The sequence below is a fragment of the Apus apus genome, chromosome 2 (genome assembly GCF_020740795.1).
Source record: "Apus apus isolate bApuApu2 chromosome 2, bApuApu2.pri.cur, whole genome shotgun sequence".
In the NCBI taxonomy this organism is placed as follows: Eukaryota; Metazoa; Chordata; class Aves; order Apodiformes; family Apodidae; genus Apus; species Apus apus.
In genome coordinates this window covers 49060581-49087381 of record NC_067283.1, presented here as the reverse complement: position 1 = coordinate 49087381, position 26801 = coordinate 49060581, and the positions used below count along the sequence as shown (strand labels likewise).

Sequence of the window (26801 nt, the reverse complement as noted above, 5' to 3'; positions counted from 1 at the left end):
CTAACAAGCAAGTAGGCATTATCAGAGGAAGCTAGGAACTGTTGCCTTAGCAAGGCTTTTGCTGTCTTAAGTTTTATACTTTTGATAACTTTGTTGGACAGCAGCATCTTTGCCAGACTTGTGAAAATAAACAAACAAACAAATAAATAAATGAATCAAAAAGATAACCAAGTAAGGATAAAGCAGATACATTGCTCTGAAGTGTTGTATTCTGTTTCGTGTAGTGTTCTCAAAAGTCTTGTTTATGCTAAGAACTCTGAAGCCATTTCATACACTACCAAAACACAGCACCCTCCCAAACTGTAAAAAATTAACTGGCTCTTGAGTTTGAAAGAGCAGGACCCACAAAACCCTTGAAAGCTGGAGAGAAAAAAGAGATGAGCAGTGTCCAGTGACCTCAAATTGGTAATTTGCTGGAGTGCTGGCTGGTGTGCTTAGAGACTGCTGTCAGGCACTCAGTGGGGTCATTACCATCACATCAGTTGTAGATGTTGTTGACTGGGTATTCTTAAAAAAAATAGAGATTCTCATCAAGAAGTTTTGTTTTTTTCTGAAAAAGATTGTTAAATGATAGCCACTGGCAGCATACTGCTGTTGATATCAACATTTGTTGATATTTGTCTCAACCCTTTAAAGCTAGGGGAATAGTTCCTCTTACCATCTTGTATATTTGAGCTCTTTGGGATAACGTGTTTGCATTGAAACTTATGGCTTATCTTATACTATTGGACATTCTAGTAAAAACTTAAACCAAAACCAGGACTGCAGCAAAGATATAATATGCCTATGTTTCTGTAACTCAGGCCAGAGGACTGGTGTTTTCACAAGGTAAATCACTGCCATTTTTGTTCAGGGATTTTTTTACTCTTTTTTTTTGTTTGTTTTGTTTGTTTGTAGGGACTCTTAGAGTGGACATTAATAGGGAGAGAGATTCAAGGTCATAATTTGTTCTGTGTTCACAAACAGCATGCAGACAGTCAATGGTGATGTGACTGCACAGCTAAACAAACATGATGAAAGAAGTCTTTATAGTCATGGTTTTTATTTGGGCTCCATTCAGCTTGAGGTCTGATGTAATTCAGATGGCACAACTGGCAGCATCACACCTATTCTCACAGGACCAAATGCCATTTGTCTGAAAATGTTATCTTCTCTGAAGGATAAAGTGTAATCTTCTCATTTAGGGCTGTTGTGAACTCAGAAAAAACCTGACTGTACATTGTTTTCAGAGAAATCTGAGGGATAAAAGCATCCAAAGGATACTTCACCAGTTGATGCATTAGTCCTTCAGTTGTAATCTGTTTAAGTTAAGGATCCAGGTCTCCTTAATGTAAAAGAACCAATAATACCAAAGTAACAGTTTTAGGTACTCAAGAAAGTGTTTAATGAACTGCCTCCAGAAATTTATCCATTTGTTTTTTCTGAAAAAGATTGTTAAATGATAGCCACTGGCAGCATACTGCTGTTGATACCAACATTTGTTGATATTTGTCTCAACCCTTTAAAGTTAGGGGAATAGTTCCTCTTACCATCTCATCCTTGTGTATTTGAGCTCTTTGGAATGATATGTTTTATAACTCTCTTTATAACTCTGCTTTATAACTCTCTATAATCTTTCCTATCTGTAGGCTCTCGATGTCTTCCCACCCCAGTTTGGTTCACTGCAATTACAGTGCATGGTTTAGGGCACAGTCTCTTCCCAGTTATGTGTGTCCACTGGTTTCCTGTTGTGGCTGTAGCTGTCCCTGGGCTGAGCAGTGGCTGTGTGCTGGGGCTCCCTTCGATTGCCCCAGCAGCTGGGAACCAGCTGTGGCCCATTCCCAGGAGCAGGATTTAGGAGGTACTAATGCATCCTGGAGTTTGTACAGAGCTGTAAGACCAGTTGTAAGTCCCACTGTTTCTCTTTCATATGCAGTTGAACTGTATTTTCCATGATATGCCAGAAAGAAAAGCTGATATGTTACAGTTGAGAGCAAACTGCAGAGTTTGAGTTAACAAGCAAAATGATTTTCCCCTCTTTGCTTGCTTTTGTAACTCAGGACTGCAAACTTACTGAAGTTGATGAGAATCTTGCCTATGGCACAAGGACCTCATTCCAGGACTTTATGTTAGATGCACATTTGTAGCAAATGGGAGGCATATACAAGAAATATAATTCTCTGTTTCCAGTTCAAACTCGACCTCAATTCCTGAGGTTCGTTCACACTGCCAAAACTGAAACCACCGTTCAGCCTCTGGCCTTATTGATGACAGCAATGGTATAACTGTGGTGGGCAGCTTTCAATACTGTGTCATCTGAGTGGAACTGGAAGATGTAGTGATTAGGTTTTAACCTAGTGATTAGGTTTTAACCTGTGCCTCTGAATCCAGTCCACACCCTGCCTCTGCCAGCACTTCCAAGGGTGATTGCCAGTTAGAGGAGTGGAAGTGTTCAGGGAAGGAGGCAGGATGTTTGAATTATAAGAACAGAAGACTTCTTTTTTTTTTTTTTTTAACCTTCTCTGCATTTCATTTTGCAGTAAGTTTGTTCATTAATGAACTTAATTTTCGTGCTGTTGTTGTTCATTGATTAGTATCACTAATAATTTGTTCATGTATTAAGAGAATTTAAGTATAAGTTTATTATTTTGTAATTCAGAGCATGTGCCTGTGCTTTTTCCTGTCAGAAGTCACCCTGCTCTGGAAGTTTTCTTCTCCAGTTAGAGAACTGGTTTGGTTTGGCTATCAACAGGTCTGTCCATTTCTTAATGGCATGGGACAGGTTTTCAACTGGATGACATTTTCACAGACAAGTCAGTGAAATGGTATGAATTTATGCCTTTATCTCTATGCCAGGCCACTAGCTGATGCAGAATTGAAAGGCTGGGTTCAAATATCTTTCTGTTCTCTCCCTTTTGCTATGAACTGATGGCAAAACTTGATGTGAGTAGATGTTTCAATCCAGGAAAGGACAGTGGCATAATACTAAGTTGTTCAGAAGAAGCATAACTATACTTCTCTGACACATAATGTGGGAGGAGGTTAAATATAAAGGAGCTTAGGGAAAAAGGAAGGCTTGCCACAGTGGCCAGGTGTGATGAAGAGGTAAGAGTAGAAATAAGAGGCATGTAAATAAATGTATAAGATTAGCAACTGACGGAGTCTTAGAAATGGAGTGTTGACAATTCAGGGATGAACATAGTAGAAAATAAAACAGGGTTTTCTTCTCAAGACAGGATTTAGGCATCAGATCTGTGGAAGGACTGGTGGAAAGAGTTTTCCCGTACCTGTCAAGCTAGGGCTGCTTTCTGGAGAAATGGGTTTATGGCCATCTGGCCAGTGACTTTGGGGCTGTGGATCAGTGTAGCTGCAGCAGCAGCAATCCAACTCCAGACCCTCAAGTTGGCCAGCTTCATCTCTGTCTTCAGATGATCTTCAATTTGGCCTTCCCTGTAGATGTGCAAGGAATTGCATGCTCAACAACATACTAAGTTCTCTCTCTCAAAGTATTTTTACCTGTTGCTCTTCTTAACTCAAAGGGGAAATTATTTTCTTCTGCATAGTGTTTTTAAGATGTGGTATAGTGTCTGGCATGCTGGGGAGGGAGCGATGTCTGGGTGGAACAGGGCCACCTTGTGCAATATTTTGGCTCTTCTAGAATAAGGAGCATTATGCCCAGCATGGCATTGCATAACCTGAGGGTAACACTGGCGGGTGAAACTTACCCATATCTCTGCCAAGAGACCTGTTTCTTTCGGCTGTTTTTGCTTACTGCCTCACTTTTACGGCCCTGAGGGAGATGCATGTGTGTTGACAAGAGGTCTTACGTTCCACAGGGAAGCTGTGTCCTCCTGAGGATCCAGAGGATGGCTTTTTTTCTTATGTCATGGTCACTCTCTTTATACCTGAGAGTCACAGGTCAAGGACAGGATTTTCTGCCAAGAGTTTCTTCCCGTGCGTGAAAGTACAGAAGGCTCAAAAGTCCTTGTTTTCAGTAGTTTATTAATTTCTGGAGTTGCTACCTTTTATACTTTCATACCCAGGTTAAATTAGGAGTTTCCAATAGCAGGATAACTGTCCTTGTCCAAAACCTAATTTATGACAGGTGGTAGTAAGAAAGAAAGAATCATTTGTTTTCATCTGAACTTGTACTTTTCTTTCATCTTTTATAAATATAGATCCCTGACAAATACTTACTTGAGAATCAGTTTAATCACTCTTTTGAAGGTAAGGTGCACACATTTGGCTTTATGTCCCACTTTAATATTAAAAGATACTTCCCTTTTACCACTTAAAGTGAATAAAGTAAGATTAACTTTTGCAATTCTTGCTTTTCATCTGAGAATTTTATTAGCTACATTCCTACAGTCAGTAGGGCTGTTCCCATAACTTAGCAATTAACATATTTTTGCTTTTTCAGATTTTGTTTTCATATTTTCATTATTTTCAGAATTTTTTGCATCAGGACAGTAAATTGGCAGGCACTTTCTTCTTATATAGTACTCACACTGTAGTTAGTAAAATTTTTCAGTCTTTGACTAAAAGATTTCATATATCTCAGGAGCTACTTACCTGTTCATTCCATGAAAGCCTGTTTTATCTCTTTAATTCCTTGTCAAATTTACCCTTTTGTTCTGGCATCATCCAGACTATATTTTATGGGCCAAATCCAGCCTACAGGGAACTTCCATCCAGCCTTCTACCTTTCCCTGCTGAATAGTTTCTTGTAGCTTTAATAATTGTCTGACATTTGGATCCCTGCTGCTGCTGTCCCTGTGTCCATGTCAGAGGAGCAAAAGGGACAGGATGCATGGGTTGAAAATTATCCCAAATCAATCAACCCTGTGGATGAGGGTCAGTGGTATACACTGCCATATTGGAAAAATCGCCAGTGATGTGTGTGGTTGCCACACTATATGTGTGTAGACACCAAACTGTGTGGTGAGATGGACGCGCAGGTGGGAAGGGATGCCATCCAGAGGGACCTTGACAGGCTTGAGTGGTAGGCCCATGCAAACTGCAAGAAGTTAAGTGAGGCTAAGTGAAGGGTCCTGCACCTGGGTTGGGGCAATCCCAAGCACAGTTACAGGCTGGGTGGAGAATGGATTGAGAACAGACCTGAGGAAAAGGACCGGGGGTGTTGGTTGATGAGAAGCTGAACATGAGCCACCAGGGTGTGCTTGCAGCCCAGACATCCAACTGTATCCTGGGCTGCATGAAAGAAGTGTGGCCAGCAGGTCAAGGGAGGTGATTCTACCCCTTTGGTCTCTCTACCAGCTGAAGTGGTAGTGTGTCCAATTCTGGAGCCTCCAACATACAAAGGACATAGAGCTCCTGGAGCAAGTCCAGAGGAGAGCCATGAAGATGATCAGAGGGCTGAAGCACCTGTCTTACAAAGACAGGCTGAGACAGTTGGGGTTGTTCATCCTGGAGAAGAGAAGGCTCTGCAAGAACAGTTCCTGAAGGGGGCCTACAGGAATGGGGAGGGGCTTTTTACAAGTACTTGTTGGGAGACGCCAAGGGGTAATGGATTAAAACTGTAAGAGGGTAGATTTAGTTTAGACATTAGGAAGAAATTCTTTAGTTTGAGGGTGGTGAAACACTGGCACAGGTTGCCCAGTGAACTTGTGGATGCCCCATCCCTGTAAGTGTTCAAGGCCAGGTTGGATGGAGCTCTGAGCATTCTGGACACCTGCTCTAGGGAGGTGTCCCTGCTCATGCAGGGGTTTTGGAACTAGATGATCCTTAAGGTCCCTTCCAACGCAAGCCATTCTATGATTCTGTTGATATGAAACAGCTCAAGGTTGAGTGATCTTTGGACATTATTAATTTCTTGTCTGACCAACAAGAAATGGCATCTAAGAAGACCTGGATTATCAGTTACCATTGATAAACACCAAATTATTCTAAATCTGGAGCTCTGCATATATTTTTTGTAAGTGAAAAAAGAATGTTTCAAATCTTAATTGACATATGTGTAGAACTGTGTAACTGTCTGATTCAAGCCAAAAAAGGCCCAAAGAGCCATCTAAAAACTACCGGTACAAGAACACATAAGGTTTCTAGAATTCTGGAACAGTAAAAATCTCTAGTTGCTACCTTCTTTTGGACCTTTGAAGACCAAAACTATTTTGCTGTACCTTCTCCCTAAATTATATATTAAAAAAAACAGTCTCTTCATGGCAGTTGAAACTGTCTTTTAATACAAAATAGCCAAGAAGTGGCTTATCCTTAAGTTCATTAAACTCATTTGCCCTTCTCAAATGGAAGATAATATTGCATACTTACTGGATGTCTTATTTTCTACATGTATTATTTATCCTGAGGACAGTTCATAATGAAATGTGATACTGTGACTGATAGCAAAACAGTGCAGAAGACCAAAATTACCCACATGTATTGCAACATCCCATATTAAGGTTACTTACGATGAACCTTATTTCTTTACTCCCTTTCAAAAATAACATTGTAATAATGCCCTGCATATTTACTGTCAATTAAATAGTTCATAAGTAATTATTCAAAAAATGGCTGACCCTTGTTGATTGACTTTTTGTAATGTTATGTACTCCTTAGGATCTGCTTCTTTATTAGCTCTTGCTAAATATTACATATTTTTGAGTATATGTTCAAAACACACTGTCAGCCTCTTTACTGGAGCTAGCAATAAAGCAGGAAAAGTTTTAGGACATCTGTAACTAATATCCCTGGTTGTCTATTGGGAGTAAACAGTTTTCAAATAGTTTTTTATTGTTGTTAAGAGCTAACTTACTTTTCTTAACATTTTAATGGAGAGAGAAGACCCCCCCCTCCCCAGCACCTCCACAGAATGGTACACATTAACAGCAGGATAAAGAACAAAACCCTCTCCCTTTGTTCCAGTCTGTTCTTATTCTGAGCTTTGGATCAGTGACAGAGAAAAAATGGTGTAAGATAGCAATGAAGCAATGATAACAACAACTTACAAGACTTTCCACCAAGATTTCAGTCTGTGATGTTGCCCATCTGTTTCTCTGTCAGTTCTGGTACTTTCTCACTTGGTAAGCCATATCTGCTGTCCTCCTGTCAGCTCTTTGTGGGAATTAATGGTGAGAGTGCTGCTTCATACGAAAATTGGATGCCTCAGTAGAGAAGAGAGTTCCTAAAGATGTGGTGTGCTTGACATTTGTCATTTATTTTGGGTGAAACCCTACACAGGAAGGCTGGTGTGAGACCTGTATAGTATTTAGTTCCTGAACAGCCGGGAATTTCTCCTTAAGTAGTGTGTTTGCATGGAAACCTGTTGTTTGTATTGATACCTGTTGTTTCAGAAATTAGTGTTTCTGAGGGGGAATGGCCAGATTTCCCCCCAAGTTTTCCAAGAGCAGTTTTGTGCATGGCAGTGCTAGTGGATTTTGAACACTCATGTGGGGCACAGAGTCAATGCCGTGATGACAGCAAAGAAAGATCTCGTTTTTCTTTCTTTCAGTATCTCCTAATACCATTTGCAACTGTGATTTTTATCATATTCAGATACTTTTCATGCCAGGAAACTTATGATTCTGCCATGCTTTTAGGCAGCCAGCACTGGAAGGTTTACTCATGCCATGCAGTGATGGTAATTCCCAGAGGATGTTCATTATTTGGAAGTCAGAGTTCCATACTAGATGAGGAATTTTTGCTATAATTACTTCCCAAATTAATTTATCACTACATAATTAGATCCAGATTTGTTGGTCTGCAGCTTCTGTATATGAAACATGTTTCTTTTTTCTTATCTGTGGTGGCATCTGGGGACTTGGACGCCTCCTTGTATCGCTTTAAATACCTGTGCCCAAAACCACACATGGATTTGCCAAGTCAGACTGGTTTTTTACCCTGCCTGTCCTAGAAAAGAGTGAAAGGGACAAATTTGGATAACGTGTTTGATAAAGTCTCCTGTATGTCTTTGTAGAGGGGGAAAAAGAATTAAGGAGAGTAAAGAGAGATAGGGGTGTGCGAGTAGAGACATCCCTTGCGTTTTGTTTATACCCCTTGTACTGAAGAGTGAAAATGTAAGGGACCATCTATGTGCCTCAGCATAGCAGAAGACAAAAGACTTGCTATTTTTTAATCTGCCTGATTCTAAACCTAAATATAAGCATGTAGATACTGATTCTCAATACATTTATATATATTCTTTGTTTATTGACATATTTATCTTAATTTTTGGTTAGTTACCTTGCTTTTAAGAGCAGGTGATCTCACAAAAAAAACTTACCTCATAGGCAGATTATTTTAAGTTCATAAATCCCTAATGTAAGTAATCCAATCTTCTGAAGTAGGGAACAGTTGGATGTCAGAGATGGAGTCAGAGCTGGGTGTAATTCAGATTAATTCGGGGGACCCAGTTTTTCGCATCGGTTGTTCTGATATAGTAAAGCCAGGTCAAGGGGATGTACAGGCTGGCATCGAGGCATGAGCTGCTGTGTGAGGCACTGCCAAATGTAGATACCACAGTTGCTTTGTTGGAGCCTGGTGAAGGGATCCACGATAGATCAAGTGGGATCTCTTACTGTGTTTTGGAAGTCAAGCGCACATCTGAAACACAGTTTGGTTCTCTGGATTTTCTTCCTCCAAATGAGTGGAAAAATTCACTTAAAAAGCTTGTGTTATGGCTCGCAGGATATGTATTGTAACTGAGATGCCTGTATATTGTAGCAATACTAACAATAAACATTGTTCAATGTGCTCAGTGTCTTTCGGATCATTTTTTTTTAACGATGGAAGTGTTCTTTAAATAGCCAGTATTCTCCTCCATGTTGGCAGAGTGAATTATCTGCTGTCTGCAGTTGCTATATACCCATTTATAATCAGTTTGGTCTCCATAATTCACTGTCCTTAAATATCTGAATGCAGTTTCAGGGTGTAAAAATAATAGATATTTTTTTGTATTTTTAAAATGTCTCTTAAAATATTACTAAAAGAGGGAGAAGGTCCCTTCATTACAGTATATGCATGATGTTTGCTGGGTAATTAATACAGTGTATGAACAAGCAGCAAGTATAAAGACAAAAACCTGCTTAAATCATTAGCCCAAACTGTTGAAACTGAAGCAACATATGTAAGAAGTTATGCTTTGAGAGAGGTGCTCGTAGCAGCCTTCTGCTACTATGCCTTTGAGATAGACTGCTGTATAGAGTGCTGGGGCAGGCAGTGACAAGCTGGGGCTTCTTCATTGGCACAGGAAGCTTTTTCTGTCCTCTGTTCCTCTGGTTGCTTCAGCATCAAGCCCACTGATCCCAAATGAGAGTGGCTGGCTCTGCTGGGAATGGCTGACCCGTGCTGCTATGGACATCATCAGGAAGGGGACGCACAGGAGCATGGCAGCACGTCTCTGGCCAGAGAACCTCCTGCCCAAAGCATGGCAGTGCTAATAAGCAGTTTGCTGGAGGAGGTGGACCATATTTTCACAACTATTGTGCTATAAACTAGATTTTGCTTGCTGCCCTGTAAAGCTTTAAGGATATGGAGGATTTCCAGGTTGAGAATAGTAATGTGTCATTACACAGGTCTACTCTTAGCACTTGCTCAAGGCTTTGGGCATACCACCACCCAGATGCTTTATGTAAGAAGACGTGAGCAGCAACTCAGTCACCATCTTGGCCAGAGAGAGTTTCCTCTATGATTTTTGCTCCTTACCAGCTCCCCAGCTCAAGAATTCTTTCCTGTTCCCTGAATGAGTCCAACTAAAGGGATAACACCATGCAGAGAACCTGGGAGAGCAAGTACCCCAAGAGATGCAGCAGATCAGAAAGCAAATGGATGAATGAAAATGCTGCAAAGATTTCTCATAAGCGAATTTATTTTTCTGAGTTTCCATACTCTCAGAGCTGCAGGGTTTTTGTCAAGTTAGCTGTAGCAAATGACTACATAAAAAAGGCCCTAAAGAGGGTTTTTTATGGCAAAAAGATATTTCAAATATTTGGGGTGTTTGTAGTTAAGGATATAAAGTTACTAATTACTTTGCCTTAAAGCAGAGCCCAGAACTATGTAAAGAAGAGAATAAAAAATATCACAAAAGCCAGAATATTCAAAAGTCAACTTAAACTTTTGGGAAGCGGAGAGTACACAAAACGTGTTTGCCTTTCAGCATCTCCTCAGATTGCCCTTTTGAGGTAAGTTAATAGTTGTGTTAGATTTTAAACATTTTTCAGCTTCTTTTTTCTTCTGAATGAAATGGCTAATAAGCACTTGATCTAACATCCATAAAGATCAGTGAAACTTTTCTGGCTGCTTTCACGGGGCTTTGGGTCAGGTTAATGTATAATTTTGGAGAAGGAGTTATACAGCCAGATTTCTCTCTAATTACATAGCTGGTAGGTGGAAACTGTAAGCGGCGGCAGTTACATGAGGATCTGCTGTTGCGATGTGGAAAGAACAATTGTCTCTTGACAGCCTGAGGAAACATGAGAAAGGGGAGGGAAAATCTGATGGGCAGAAAAGTGATTTCTGCTGATGCGCATCCCTGGGGAGAGAACTCAAGAGTTTCTTATGTGGTCTTTGAATTATTAAAAAAAAGTGTCTGGTAATGCTGGGCACCTCAATTTTGCAATGGTTACACTGGCACACTGAATTTTAGAAAATACTGAATACTGTTCCCCTGCGAATTCACCCTTTTCAAGTATCTTCATGTTGAACATCCAAAATAGGAAGCTATTCGAAAATCAGTGGTAAGTTTTGGAAGTCTTGGCTATTAGATGTATAAAATAATGCAAATAGAAACAGTAAAAAAGTGATTTATGCAAATATGAGACACTGTGTAAATTTTAAAAAATTACAAAGTCATTTGTACTTTAAAATTGAGTGATTTTCATGTTTGTTATCATTATAGGAATGGTAAAGGAACTTCATTTTGGCAGGTACAGAAGTTCTGAATTCATATTAATTAAGAAAAGCTCCAAGAGAGCTATGACTTCCTGGCAGTGTATGTGAGACACTGGGCTCTGTGTCAGGAAAACACCCCCAAATTAGGTGGGCATACCTGCTTCCTAAAGACTTCAGTTTGTATTTGTCAGATGCTAAATGGTAAAGCTATTTCTGTCATGTTTTAAGCAGCATGGGTAGTCTAAACATGTTCAATAGGTCTAGTGACCTTTTCCTGAGTAATGGAAAACTTTCAGCTGTGCCAGGGCAGTATATTTATACCAATATTATTTACAGGTCTTGCCCTCCTTGCTACTGCTTCTTAGAACTGTCCTTGAATGAAAAATAAATGTGTCAGGTTTTTAATACAATCAAAATGGTTATAAACATTCTTAAAAATATAAATGTTTTCTTAGCCACGCTTTCTTTAGCTGATTGTTCTGTCTTCAGCAACCGTTGTTTCTGTGACGGACTAACAGATAATCTGTGGAATGGTTCTGCATCATATTTTCCAATGTGTAGCCTTAAAGCAAGTACTCAATAATTTGAAGAGAAAGGTTTTGAAATTCATATTATTCTATTCATTATTTATGTATTTGCAGTCCAGCTGGTTTTTAAGAACATACTGAGGGCTGCCAGTTTCTTGTGTTGCATCATGGATATAGCTTACGAAGGATTCCTACAGGCAGTATATGTGTGGTGACTGCTGAAAGTCCCCCATAAAAGGCAGAGAAGTTGTGGTTTGCTGGGCAGTTGTAATAACAAAAAGCACAATTACTCAGTAGAGTTAAAAAAAATAGCAACCCAGTTTTGTGAAAAGCAATTTTAACAGATAGTTTGACCTTTTAATTACCCCCTTTGAATGCTGAGCATGTATCATTTGAATTATATCTCCCCCGTTCTGATTTTAGACAGGATTTGTCTTTAACTCATTCAAGCACTGAAAATAATGTGATGGTGTTATTAGGGTTAACTGCAAGGGTAACCAGAGCTGCAGATCATCAGCTCTCTGTGTAACTAAGACGGAGGCTCAGCCCTCTGCTGAGACTCCTCAGAGAGGATGCACAGTTGCCACCATTGCCTTTGAGTGGTCTCAGAAAGTGATCCCCAAAGGTTGTTCAGCACCTTGGGGCAGGTAGCAGCGCCAAGAATCATATGTCCTATCATATGTCCTACCTCAGTCTTCCTTTTTGTAGACTAAACATGCTCAGTTTCTTCATAGGTCCCATTTCTTAAACATCACACCATTCTTGCTGTTCTCTGGACTATATCCCTTCTGTTTATCTGTTCCCTTAAGCATGGCATCCCAAACCAGGAACGGCATCACCACTCTGACTTTAGAAGGACTAAGCAGAACAGAATCAATCACCTTCCTAATTGACTCGGAACTGTAAACTTGCCTTTCTAAATCCTTGCTATGTACTGTGCCACATCTCAGTGGTATGTGTTCAAAATGCCATTTTCTTTATAACCACGGAGAAATTAATGTCGGCCCCCTACTGATACGTTTTCTCTTATACAGACATTCCTTTGTTTCTTGCAGTTCTTTTACTTTGCACATTTTCAGTCAGCTCCACCTGGACATTTAACACACCAATGCTTTGTATTTGAATCCGGTCACTGGTTTATGCATTCAGCAAACAATATTACTTTTGATTGATATTTGCTGAAGAAAGAAGAAAAAAGCCTGCACAAAGACTTCTGGATGAAATTAAGTTATTTTTATGTTGGAGCTGGGGCGAAAGAATGAAGTGCAGTGCCAGAACTTGAGGTTGCATTTATTTCCAGTGAAGTGGATCTCCATCTTTCACAAAGTTTATTCAAAAATAAGCTAACGCAGATCTTTGGATAAAGATGTTAGAAAGTTAAAGTGTACTTAGCTTTCATACTGTGTTGTCTGATGATCCCAGCTGGCCTGACATCCAAACTCCCTTGAAAACAGACTTAGTGTTTTTTGGTTTCTCACATTGGACAGATATCTGAAAGACCTGAATCATCCCTCTTAAGGAAATCATTGCAGATGGAAGGTGGAAATCATTACCTCTCAGGGCAGTAGTCTGGTACAAGCACATATCCTTCACAATTTTTTCCAGGGAATGTTCCATCATGAAAGAAAAGTTTGCTCTATCAGAATTGGTACCTACTCCCCATCTATTCCAAAGGGCAATCTGTTCCCCAACTTCTTCTTCATGATTACTTTTCATACAGGGATGCATGCTGCAAAGCAATTAACCAGCCAAGTATATGCATGACAGGATTTAGAATCTCAAGGAAGAGCAATATAGGTCTTCTGAATTTCATATAATCCTTGTACATGGTATCTGAGGATCCTTCTCTTTTTATACTCAGAAGTTGTGTACAAAGCTGCAGTACCCAGACCTAACTGAAAAAAATGTGGTTATTTTTTGTTATTCTTTTAATCTGAAGCAAGCATCTGGGAAAGGGAGATTGATTAACTTTACTTATTTGCAATTAGAGATCTCACTCTGCTGTGCCCTTCTGATGTATAAAATATCATACTAGGGCAGAGCTAAGATCCAATTGAATATTCTGTCTCTGAGCTTGATTAGGAGAAAGGTGTGAAAAATCCAAATAAATCTGTCAGAAGTAAAATTAAAAAGAGAAACACAGGTATGGATTTTATGGTCTGTTTTTTTTTTTTTCTTTTTGGAAATACTCTCAATCACATAAACCATGATTTTTTCTGGCTGTCTCTACATGTTAAATTTCTGCTTCTTTTTTCTTAACTTCTTCCAAGTTCATAGAGTGCCTAAATGTAACTGCATGCTCAAAAGAGCATTTCCATGTTTTAGTTTTGAGCTTTGCACTCTTTCAATTGAGTTATTTACTTCCCTTCTGACAAAGAGGATGAGAAATACGATAAATAAATCATAGTGTACCTCTTCATTTCCCTCCTTATTATTCTATGCTTTGTATGGTTTTTAGTACATATTGAGGCAAACCCTTAGCCTTACTCATTCTTTTTGGTCTCTTTTGAGCTATGCTGTCTACCGAGGGCTCCAATTCACAAATACACCATTACTTACGGAAACACATGGATGCTCTCTATTAAGGAGGGTGCATCTTTTTGCCACTTGTAAAATGCAGCTCCCTTAAACACAAGGCTGTATTGTTTTCCTGAATTTCAACTTCAATTAGAATGTGCTGTTCTCAGGGGTGGAACTTGGTGGATCAGACTGATTATTATGGAATGTCAAATGGACAAAAAGGGATGGCAGCAGTGCTCTTGCTGAAGAACTTTATTTTCCCCAGTATTTGCTGAAGCAGCTAATTAATTTATGGGAGAACAATTAAAAGAATAAGGCATTGCCTAATTTTTTATTGAGTGTCATCCTTAAAGTCACAAATGTGTCATCCTTTAGCTGGTTTAGCTTTGACTTTCCAGCTTTTGATTCCTATATTTAAGGTTTTCTTTCTACATGAACTGCATAATTAACAGGACTTAAACTGCCTAATTCTCTCTGCTTCAGAAACTGGTAGTGCTGTCAAAGTTCTTTATATACATTGCTAATTAGGTACCTGAGTCAGGGGGCTAGGTGGCCTTGAAAATAAAAAAAAAAAGGCCTTTACAGTCTGTGAGTGATTTAAGTCAGACTAAAAATTACTGCCTTTACACAATATCAGATTACATTTACAGTCACATGTATTTGCACAGTACTGTATTTGTACAATATACCATAGTCCAGCACCGCTGCCAAACATGTGAGATCAAATATGGTAAATTACTGTTGTTGTTGAGGTCTGATACACCAGAAGAAAAACACAAGTCTGAAATTACCGAAAACTTCATGGGAAAGAGGAAAGGAGTTCCCAGAAATATACTGGAAAACGGATGCTTCTCAGTTTTGAAATGAGCTCGCCAGAGCTTTCCAAAAGCAGATGAATGTTCTTGACCTGACGAGTGTTTATCAACTGTCTGCGTGTCTGCGTAGCAGCTTTGCTCACTCGAAAATATTATTAATCTGAAGAACTGAGAAGATGAGGTTTTATAGTCATTCTTCAAGAAAAGATTCCTGTTCTCCCAGAACGTCTTTATTCAATAAGAAATGTGTAAAAAAGAATGAGATTGTTGTGGGTATGTTATCAAGAGCATACAAGAGAACCGAAGAATTACATATTGGGATGTACCTGTCCGTTCACGCTAGAACAAAGAATTTGTTTGGGATATTTTAAATGAAATTTCTTCTAGTTAGAACTTATTTCACTGTGTTTAAAAATTCCTTTTTACAAACAGAACTGGCAAAGAAATAAGTAATGCCACAAAGACAGAGAGATGCTTCAAGGTTTCAGTTAATCTCAAAAGAGAAAGCCATGTTAGCTCTGGAATAATTGCAGCAACCTGAACTTGTTATCTTTAATAGCAAATACTGTTCCCTGCTGAGTAACACAATGTCTGATACAAATCATATGTAAAATTTTGCTTTCATTTTTCAATTGCTTTATAATACTAGGTAATATAAGTCGTGGCTAACGTGAATGGGAGTTTTAAGGATACAATAGCTGCAGCTGGGATAATGGAATCAACAGGTTAAAGCTCTGGATGCATGAAACCCCATGTGTCTTTTTACAAGAACCATAATTTTATTGCTTTGGGGGCAGGAATTGTGGTTTTGTTCTTTGTTACTACAATGCCTCACACAACTGCTTCTTGATCCCTGATTAGTGTCTCTTCAGTGCTACAGCAGGCAAAAAATAAGTAACAAGAGTGGCATTTTAAGGCTCCAAAAGTTACTTGTCCGAAGCCACAGAGTGAAGGGATGCAGAGCCAGATTTAACACACAAGGAATTTCTTTTACCCGGTCTCAGCCTCAGGCCATTATTTTGCTTCTCTCTAGCAAATGACCTTTTCTGTTGTGCTTGATACATCATGCGAATCTTGACATCCCACTGCCAGGACCTCTGCTCCTCTGAGTCACTACAAAGGCAACTGCACAGCAAGCAGCTCCTTCCTTCTAGGTTTGCTGCTCACAAGGAAGCCTTTGGAAGTGCAGAAGTAAACCTTGGGTGTCACATGGATGTGTTAGGTGACTGGCAGGATGCTAGCATGCATCAGGACTGACAGCTGGGGAGGGCCTCAGCATAGGGCACTTTTTGGCAGGCCTTAATGCAGACTGAGTACCTGAAACAGAGATGGTAGCAGGGTCTCAAGTCTAATGACTTCTTTTTCCTGAAAAATATTAAAAAATAATTCATTGTTTTGAATGACATTCATAACATGTGGAACAATAATGCATTCCAAAGACAAGTCATTAGATAAGTTTATTGGCTGCAGTTATTTATGAGAGTCCAAGAGTGTGTCTCTATGTTACCTGGGCTGTCTTCTCGGAGGCACCTGTATCTGTCTCCCCAAATTTCAGGAGGAATCTGAGACAAAGGACAGTATTTGGATGCACACTCAGTCCCCACAGTGCACCCTCAACACAAGTGCTTCACCTGGTGGTTCTGTGGGCATTGTATTCTGTCCTTGCACTGAATTTAATTGGTGTCTTACTCAGATAAATAACTTTCCCTAGCTCGGGAGAAGAGAGTACTGAATGCAGCGTGTATCCCACCTGTCTGACAGGATTACTTCCAGCAGAGTTAATGGAATTATTTGCACAGGATATGCTCCAGTGTTAAGAAATGTTTTAAAGCATAGGAGCAAAAAACATGTGTGTCTTTATATGATGGAATTTATCCATTTTCAGGCACAAAGGGAGTATTAAGGACCATGAGGGAGTCCCCATAAGGGTGTAATGTACAAAGGATGGGAGGCATAGGACAGGGTACGATGGAGTAGGATAGGAAAGGAAGGGAAATAATCTTACTCAGGCAAATAAGGTGACTTGTCCAAGTAATTTCTCAAAATCTGCTTGAATGTGCTCAGTGAACAGGTTGGGGTTTCTTGAAGTTACAGTTTAAGGAATGAAATTATTATTAAAATAATATTAGGGGTGGGCACAGGCTGCAAGTATTTTACTTTTTCTGAAAAAAAACCAAACTAATTAAAAATAATTATCTGTTTCTTTGCCAAGACCTATTTTCAGGAATCTTTGCTTCCTCTCAAGCAGCCAATCAAATCTCAGGCACCTAAAACAAATAGAGGCAGTACACTCAGTGTGCTTATGACTTGGCTGGTTACAAAGAACAAAAAAAGAAAAAAAAGAAAAAAGGAAATTATTTTTAAATATTTTGCTTTAAAATATGCTAGATTGTCATTTTTATATTCATGCACATTTTGTTATTAACTTTGGCTGGTAAATAGTCTCTTTATAAAACAACAGCTTGACCATTCACCTTTCATATGCAGTTAAACTCAGATCCTGGTTAATCTTAGGTTTCTGTGTTTCCTATTTCCAGGACACACACAAGAGCATTCTTTTTAAAACTTGACTGTAAGGTACATCTGGGTTGAATAATGACTGTGTAAATCATGTTCACTGTTTACCCAGGGCTGCCATGCACAGTGAGTAGTGCCACATTCTCTGCAGTTCTCAGGTGCATGCTGCCCTACCATCAAATTGCACAACTGGTGTCCCTTCCACATATGTTCCCTGTGCCTCTCCCAAACATGTCGGTAGTGGAGCCTCTTGCTCTGCAGAATGGGTGCTAGAGAGACTCTTGGTGAGTTGGATTTGGTTGGATTTTTCTAATTTTCCTTTTCATTGTTGTTTCATAATGCACAGCATGCTGCCTGCATGGAAGACAGCCAAGTCAGGAAAGCAGGCTTTTCTGGGTTGTGGCCTTCCTTCTGCAAGGATTAAGGGTGACTGTTGAAGTCATAGTGGCTATCCATGTGCTGGAAGTTACATACATGCATCTGTTAGACTGAAGTTTGAACTACTCTTCCACTTGGCACACGGCCTTCATGCAATGGTATCAATTCACAGTTTACAAAATTCAGAGCAAAATATATTTATTCTATGAAATAATTTATTAAGGAGAGGATAAGAAAGAAGAAAATGTGCAAAAATTATTGTTAAAAATGCAAGTAAAATACCTGTGTGAAATAAGTTGTAAGTAAGATTTGAAATATAAAAGAAAAGTAATTGTTTAAATTTAATTCCCAGCAGTTTGCAGTGCTTTGCTAACATGTTGCTTTTTTGTTATTTTACAAAATACCTGTATTATCAGTCAAATACCTCAAACGTATTGGTAGACTTGCCTATAATGCATTCCTCATCCCACTTTTATGGGAGTGCAGGACAGTCAGCTGAACAGTAGTTGAATTTTTAGGGCCTGCTTGCAAACACATAAATAAATGTATTTTAGTGTTCTTGTGAGTATGTTCTTTGGACTGAACATGACATAAAAGTTACGTATGTCCTTACATGGTCACAGGCTTGGGTTTACATAAGGAACCAGTTTTTATATACTGAATTCTTCAGCAGCACATCATGACTGTGGAGACATTGCCTTTGACTAAGAAAATGGCACGCGAGTTTAGGCTGGCACAAGTCATCACAGAAGCAGGAATGTTTTAAGGTAGGGGCAGGAGAACGATTTACTACAGAGAAGCTAATACATAATCCTACAGCTTGTCAGCCTCTCAGTGTGAGTCTTGTTAATGTGTGGGAAGTTCCCAGTGACTGGCTCCCTCACGGAACACGGGACAAGCTGCCTCCTGTGTTGTGCAAGGTTGTGCATGAGAGGTGTGCCCCAGCTTACCTCCTTCTCCCCTTTTACATTCTTGGTCACTGTTCAGTTTGGTTAATGCTATTTAGCCAACCCATGTCTCCACACATGCTGGATAAATGATCCTCTCAACAGGTGGTGGGAGTGTTGCTCAGATGCTTTTTGACCACGCTTAGACACTTCTCATATCACAACCTTTAAATGCTTCTGTGTCAGCAATATGTGAAGTAATTCCTGTCTGATGCAATTGTGTAGTGCGACAATTAAGACTGTAAATTGTTTTGTTGTCAGCCCTATTTTGTGTAAACTATACATCTTTTCTAAAAGAATGTAAAGATTACAAAGACAGACATGCAGGAGTTGGGAAATACCACAGAGAAGGTCCCCACTTGCTTTTGTGCATCAGCTCTTCAGTTACGTGGATCATTCACTGTTTTTCAACAACCTCCCGTCTTGCTGACAGCACAGGATGAATACTGTAAGGGGCCACCATCAGGATTGTGAAGTGGAACACACAACTGCTCAATGGACACACAAGCTTTTTTTTTTCTTTTTTTTCTTTTCTTTTTTCTTTTTTTCTTTTTTCCCAGGAAGTGGAGGCATCATCATGAATGAAGCAAGGAATTACAGATGGAAAGAGACACTATAACAGATAGGCAAGAGGAAGCTGTTTGAGGGAACTAATACCATCCCTTCCTTTGCTCTAGAGTCACTGCGTAACAGTAGACTGTAGCAAAATAATTGAGCTGAGATATTCACAAGACACCTCCAATAATGAGTGCACAGAAGCAAAGGCACAGTCTTTGTGGTAGGCCCAACTACTGTAACTGGTAACTAGATGAAAGTATCCATAAAGCGGTTTATGATCTTTCCTCAGAGCAAGGATCAATCACTTCATACTCTACAGAAGATTGTATTTAAATCCTTATTATCTCTCCATTGTGTTGACCTTACTTTCTAGCCTCTCAAGCTCATTGCTCTCCACATCCCTCTTTATCTCTGTCTTACTGTTTTGCTCCTCTTCTTTCTCCTTGCTCTACTTTTTGATTGCTGAAACTTTGCTATTGAGAGGAAGAGCTTCTCAGTTCTTCACTTCGGACCAGGTGCCCTTCACCACCATGTCCCACTAAGCAATGTGGGTTGCCAATGGAGGAGCATCTGTGAGGATGGGAGATGCCAGATCCAGCCATTACAGAGAAAGGTTCTAACACATCCATGGGGAATTGAATGTATCTAGCCTATGCAAGCAGATTTTTTGGAAGTCTTATAACTTAGCCAAATCTGGACAATTTTTAATAAAAACTTTTCCCCTGCCAAATTTCAAGTCCTTTCTCCAAAACATGGAGGCCCTAGAGCTTTTTAATGAAACAGTTATTAAAAAACCAAAACAGAACTAGGAATAATAACATGTTTTTCTCTCAGTTTTCTCAGAAAAGTTGTTCTGTTGTTCTCAGAAATGGCTGAACCAGTTCAGCCTGATTTATTTATTTTGGAAAGAATCAGCTGAGATGAACTTTCAGCATGGGAAATTTCACCCAACTGGTTAGCCTTTCTCAAAGTTTGGCAAAGTTTAATGCAAGTGAAAATGGTCTTACAGTGAGAAATCAAAGCCAAGCTTACTTATCAGCAATGCTCCTTGCTTAGTGTAGAAAAGTACTACATATAGTAACTGCCTTTTTTATTATTTTTATGTTTCAGATTTTTTGAGTATATATTGCTCTACAAAGATGCAGTGATGTTTCAGATTGAACAAGTTACAAAGCTTTGCTCAAAGATTGCTCTGACAGAGCCGTGGGATCCATATGATATTCCTGCCAATTCAACCTATGAAGATCAGTACTACATTGGGGGACCTGGAGACAAAATTATGGTACAGGAATGGTCTGACAGAAAACCAGCCAGGAAATGTATGTGCATGCTTTTGTTTCATCTTAATAATTGTCTCTGCTACCCAGGGAAAAATGAAATTATTCATGTTTCACCCCAGCTTTCCATATTTCTATGAAGTTTCTTGAAAGAAATAAAAAATATACCGTGTGCACAGCATATTATTCTACTATCACTGCATTTTGTTAAGAAAATATTTCATATCCCAACAGGATCCAATGTGTCCAAAAAGAGCTGTTTGTATTTTAGTTCGTATCATACGGATTTTGGCATGGAACAGTATCATTTTGCGTGTGAGTCCAGCAGCCTGTATCCAAAATGTACCTAGAGAAGAGCTGGTAGTATCACAGTGTTATGGTCTGGGAGACCCTGGCACGGTGTTGGATGCCTAGAGAGAGAGAGGGTCCTTAGGGCCCTGACAGACTGGAAGGGTCAATATTCCTGCCACTTCCTGTCACAATCCATGAAAGCCAGGAGAGCCCGAAGCCAGGCCCTTCTCCCTTCCTGCTCCTTTTTCGCTGCCGGGGCGGCTTCTGGTTCCTTTGGTTTCCCACGTGCTCGCTCCGGAATCCAACTGCATCAGGTGCTGAGAGGAGCTGTGCACCTCTCCCCTGGAGCAGCCCTGCCTTTCCCATATCCCTGCCATCACTGAGATCGGTTTTTAATATAAATACTTGTCTGTTCTTCCCCCACATTTTACTCTTTTTCCTTGTGTTATAGTAAATTTGTTCCTAGTTTCAATTTCCAAAGTTTAAGTCTGTCTTCCTTATTGCCCTTCTGTCTTCCCTTGGGAGAGGGGAAGGGGGTAATAGCAATTCTGTCTTCTGTTTTTTTTGAGATTCACCTTTAATTTTTAAACCAAGACAGAGAACCACAGAATCATCAAGGTTGTAAAAGATCTTAAAGATCATCAAGTCTAACTGTCTGCCCTACAACCCCTAACCACTAAACCATCTCCTGAAATACCATGTCTACCTGATTTTTGTCTACCTCCAGGGACGGTGGCTCTACCACCTCCCTGGGCAGCCTGCTCCAATGCCTCGCCACTCTTCCCATGAAGAAATTTTTCGTAATACCCAATCTGAACCTCCCCTGGTGTCACTTCACTCAATTTCCTCTTGTCCTATCACTAGTCACCAGGGAGAAGAGGCCAACAACCTCCTCACTACAACCTCCTCTCAGGTAGTTGTAGAGAGCAATGAGCTCTCCCTCAGCCTCCTCCAGGCCAAACAGCCCCAGCTCCCTCAGCCTCTCCTCATAGGGCTGGTTCTCCAGACCCCTAATCAGCCTAGTTGCCCTTCTTTGCACCCTCTCCACCACCTCAATGTCCTTCCTTTACTGCAGTGTCCAAAACTGCACACAGTGCTCAAGGTGCAGCCTCACCAAAGCCGAGTAGAGGAGCAGGATCACCTCCCTGGTCCTGCTGATCACCCTATTTCTGGTACAGACCAGGATGGTGTTGGCCTTCGTGACTACGTGGGCATACCACTGGCTTATGTTCAGCCCAAAATAGAGGGTACATAATGGAAACAAGGCAGATGTCAGTGTGTGTTTACACACTGTTATCAAATGGTACATAATGCATCCAATACACTGTTCAGCAGCAATGGGCGTTCTTCATATGCACCTAAGTTTTGTTATCTGCTATGCTGGCAAGAATTATTTACTAACAAGACAGTTTTACACTTGGCCACTGAACACTTGCAATATAGAGGAAAGTAGGTTGAATTTCAAAGGTACAGTACATTAGGTTTTGGATGCATAGCAGTTTATTAGCACATTGGCTTCATTTTTGTCTATGGTTTACAGATAACCCAGACAACTATAAAAATAATTTTCAAACCCCCATGAAGTTTATGGCCCTATTCAGATAACTTGTGGTTATAGACACCTAATGCATAGGCTGGTTATGAGCCTAAGCATGTAGCCAGGGGAAGATATTTATTTCTTGAATAAAAGTAAAAGAATGAAGTAGAAAATTAAGGAGAAGACAGTTAGACCTCTCTAAGTAGTACTCCACCTAGAGTACTGTGTCCAGTTCTGAAACCCCAAAATAAGAAGGACATGGAGCTTGTGGAGAAAGTCCAGAGGAGGGCAATGAAGATGATCTGATGGCTGGAGCACCTGTTCTATGAAGACAGGCTGAGAGAGTTGGGGCTGTTCAGCCTGGAGAAGAGAAGGCTCTGGGAGGGCCTCATAGCAGCCTTCCTGTACTTGAAGGGGCTACAGGAAAGCTGGGGAGGGGGATTTTTACAAGGGCTTGTGATGAGCGGACAAGGGTAATGGATTAAAACTAGAAGAGGGGAGATTCAGGTTAGGAAGAAATTCTCTAGTGTGAGAGTGGTGAGACACTGGAACAGGTTGCCCAGGGAAGTTGTTGAAGCCACATCCCTGGAAATGTTCAAGGCCAGGTTGGATGGGGCTCTGAGCAACCTGGTCTAGTGGGAGGTGTCCCTGCCCATGGCAGGGGGGTTGGAAATACATGATCTTTAAGTTCCTTTCCAACTCAAACCATTCTGATTCTATGATTCTATTACATATCTTCTGGTGTTCTAGAAGAGGTGAATTATCGCTTACTCCAATAATTTTGTTTTTCAGATCTGGTATTTTTGGAACTTTTATGGAACAGATACATTCAGTTAATCATGTTTGGTTTTTATCCTGTAGCATTTTGTATCTCCAGTGCTTTTCTCTATGACCATTCAAAAAAATGTCTTAAAGTTGTCTACCCATCCATCTTTCAGCTATTATTGGCTTGGATGCTAGAAATTATATTTCTGTTAAAATTATAAAGGTTCCCAGTGGAGATACAGGCTACCTTGGAAGCATCATGTTTTGCCTTTTTTTATTCAAAATGCTGAGAGACGACTTATTGAGGGGGAAAAACGCCTCCATTTCTGTACACTCAAAGCCAAACTCATTGAGGGCAGAATGTTTTTGATATATTAGGATGCCCTGGAGAGGTATTCTCAAATACTGCTCGGCCTGCCATCCTTTCTTTTGATATTCTGTGTGTGCTTCTGGTCACAGCTTCTCTGTTTTTGATAATGTGACTGTCGTACAGCACATGACACAACACTGGAGGGACAGAAGATAAGTATTTTTGTTTGCTGCTGAGAGAAAATCAGCCCTATGGGCACTGAAAAAATATCTTACAGGCATCCCTTGGGGGAACTGGTCTATGATTGCAGTAGATACCATGTTCTAGCCTCCTAAGTTTCTACTGTCAAGAGATCTGAAACACATAAAACAAGTGGATAAAGTGGTGTATGATGGAAGGGGTAAAGAAAGAGTGCAGAAGAGATGCATGGGGTTAATACAAGAGATTTTAAAGTGAAGAATATTTAAAGGAAGCCACCTCAATTGTTTTGACTACAGAAAGAGCATAGTAGTGAAAGTAGAGGTGATGTCAGAGAGAGGGAAAGAGAGCAAGGAAACACCTCTGAGATAGCACTTTGTGGAATTGAACAGAAGTTAAAAAAAGGACAGATTTACTACATCACATACTTGAAGGACACATTAATTCACTCTGGTCATTTAAATAGTTGCATTTCTGCTTGGTTACAGTGGAATCCTGGGTCGGCGTTTACACCGTCAAAGACTGTTACCCAGTACAGGAAACATACACGAAGAACTACAGCGTCACAACCTCCACTCGCTTTTTTGATCTGCAGCTGGGTATTGCTGACCCCTCAGTGTTCATCCCACCCAGCACCTGCCAGACAGCCCAGCTGAGGAGGATGAAAGATGGATGCTGATTATGGATGCTGCCTGCCTAGGCAAACAAGTATTAACCAAGAGGATGGTTAGTAACAGTCAGCTGCTGACTCCTGCTTATTGTTGCTCTCTTGGGAACTTCCAAGTTTTCACTTGAAACAGAACATAAACATTTAACATGTAACACACACCAAAAAAATCTCTTGTCTGTTCAGTGATGCACCTGCAGTATTACATGGTTACCACTAAGAAATGTTTATAAATGCTATTTATTTATTCAAAGGGTTAATGATTTATTTATTCAAGAAGACAAACAATAAGCAGACTGCAATAATGGTAACATCAAGAAGGAAGAGCTAGATTTTGTTGTTACTTCTGAGAAATTGAGGAAAAGAGAAGTATGTCCTAGGTAGGACCGCATCTCTAAATGAAAAATACCACGTTTTAAACAATGTATATCAAAAAGTATGGAAAATCCTTCTCCTGGCTTTGTTTTGCTCTGTGTTTTTTTTTCTTTCTGCTCTTCAGGAATCTTTTAGTCTAATGTTTCGGCTGATTTTTTCTTTCTGAAAAGCAACTGGACTAGCTCTATTCATGTAATGCCAGCTGACATGCAAAGAATACTTTTCTGTTTCTTGGGAGAATGGTAGAGAAGGAGGGAGAGGTGCACCCCCCAAAAAGCAAGCCAAGGTTTTCTTGCATTTACTGCACTTCCAGTGAAGTGTTCCAGTAGGGTGCAATGAGACATTTTCCAGGCATATTTTACTTTAGCATCCACTTTTCAAGGCAGTACTAGTTGTAACCTATCCAAAGAAATGAAGAGGTACTGCATTCTAAATGGCTTTAATATTTTGTAAAAATGTTTCCTTACTCAAAGACTATGAAAACACTTTTATAATTCCAGGTAAAAGTGACAAAAAGCTGTTCTTAGTGCATATTTAGTAAAGGCTAAATTGGTGTTTACGCAGTGCCTGGAGATCTGGACAGAGTGAAAGACAGAGTTGTGTGACCAGTGTGGGGAGGTGGGAGGAGGAGTGAGAGGGAGAGGTGTTAGACGTCTTCTGTCTGGTGTGACTGCAAGGCCCTGCAAACTAAGCAGAAGTGACAATCCTTCTTGCTTTTGCACCCACTCCGTCGGTGCCTGCCGTATTCGCTGTTCAGCCAGCATTCCAAACCATATCATCACCATGTCCTTTTGTGGCATGCAGAGTGAAAGTTTCCTTAAGGGAAATAAATAACTAACCAAAACAAGCACAGGAAATGCACATATTTTGCTGTAGAAACTTCAAACCTTCATGCATGTTCAGGCCCTCAGACATGTGGCACAGTGATGAATTTTTCACTTTTACCAAATGAAATTAATTGGCTGATTCTGTAATTCTAGGCATGCATTTTATTTATTATTTGCAAATAGATTTAAGGCCAGATTCTGTCCTCTTAAACAGGTAGTGTAGTTGTTTGCTTCAGAAGCAATCTGGCTGAAAACAATGCACAAGTGGGAAGTTTGGTGTCTCTGAGGGAGAGATGGTGGGCAGTCTTTTAGTGCTTTATATGCTCAGAGCTTTCTGTATGTAAGCAAGTGGAATGGTGGTTGTTTTGCTTTCACAGTTGTGGTCAGAATGGCATTTTACTTGGCCTTGTGCCTGATCAAAGCATAGACATATACCTGCTAAAATGTAGGGAGTTCATTAAAAATGTTCTCTTGGATATGAGTATTTCACTGAAACATGCTGCTGGAAAGAAGGATTGGGTTTCCTTGAATTGAGAATCCATTTAGTCTGTACTCACCTTCTGAATCTTATGTGCTAACTGCATATTGTTCTCATGAGGACAGTGATTATCAAGCATTGCTTAGTATCTGTGTCTTGTTAGAATCTGGAAAATAGAATAAAACTGGCTAGCAAACATGAAGCTGTGGTAGTGTATCGTTTGGGATTACTTTGTTGTGGTGGAACAGATAGCTGAGTAATCAGGGTCTCTGAATTATGTTTTGCTGACAGTGATATGATTTCTAGCAATAACATTAAATGTTCCTTTAAATATGAATTTGCAATAGTCCAGTACACAGAAGTGCTTTAAAAATGTTGCCGTGACATAGAGGGCAATTTTATATGGCTAAATATGTACCTCTAAAACAATGCTGTTGTCTTCATATTTATGCTCTGCAAATTCAATAAAAAGACTTGTCAAAGAAATGTCAAACAACATTTTTTATTATTATTTTAAATTATTTTTTGTGTTTTCAAGTAGCCATGAACCAAATATTAAGTGCAAAATATGTATGCCTGGTTTTATAATCTATGTTATCATTTGCTGCAGTTTGTTATCATTTACCACAAGAGATATTGTGTCTTTGTGTGACTATGCCAAGGACTCAGTAAGAATGAGGAGAAAAGGACTTTAAAGTAGCCACATTGTGTGCTGCAACACTAAAGTAAAAACAGGGCCTTCATGTGTCTGATAGGCTGGGGAATTCATTTATCACATTTATCTGGGTTGACTATTCAGAATAAATGTGTATGTGCATATGTTACATTGTATTCTACTGGGTAACAGTGACAAAACCTGGGAGCTGCCTAGCCTGTGAGACAAAGCTGGTTTTGTGAGGTTTCCAGTGCTTCCTGGGTCCAGCTGGACCAGAAATAGTGCAAACATAGATCTGCCTGCCATATTTTTGTATTTCTGCTTGGAGGCTTCAC

The 26801-nt window shown here is 39.9% G+C and overlaps 1 protein-coding gene across 1 annotated transcript in view; it reads left to right on the top strand.

Moving 5' to 3' along the window:
* EPDR1 (ependymin related 1) overlaps window positions 1–26297 on the top strand; it is a 32118-nt gene extending 5821 nt beyond the window's left edge. Inside the window, exons 2-3 of the mRNA XM_051611864.1 lie at window positions 20197–20405; window positions 23953–26297. Coding sequence (XP_051467824.1) covers window positions 20197–20405; window positions 23953–24143 — 400 coding nt within the window. The 3' untranslated portion in view covers window positions 24144–26297. The remainder of the gene's footprint in view (window positions 1–20196; window positions 20406–23952) is intronic.
* The last annotated feature ends 504 nt before the right edge of the window (window positions 26298–26801 follow it).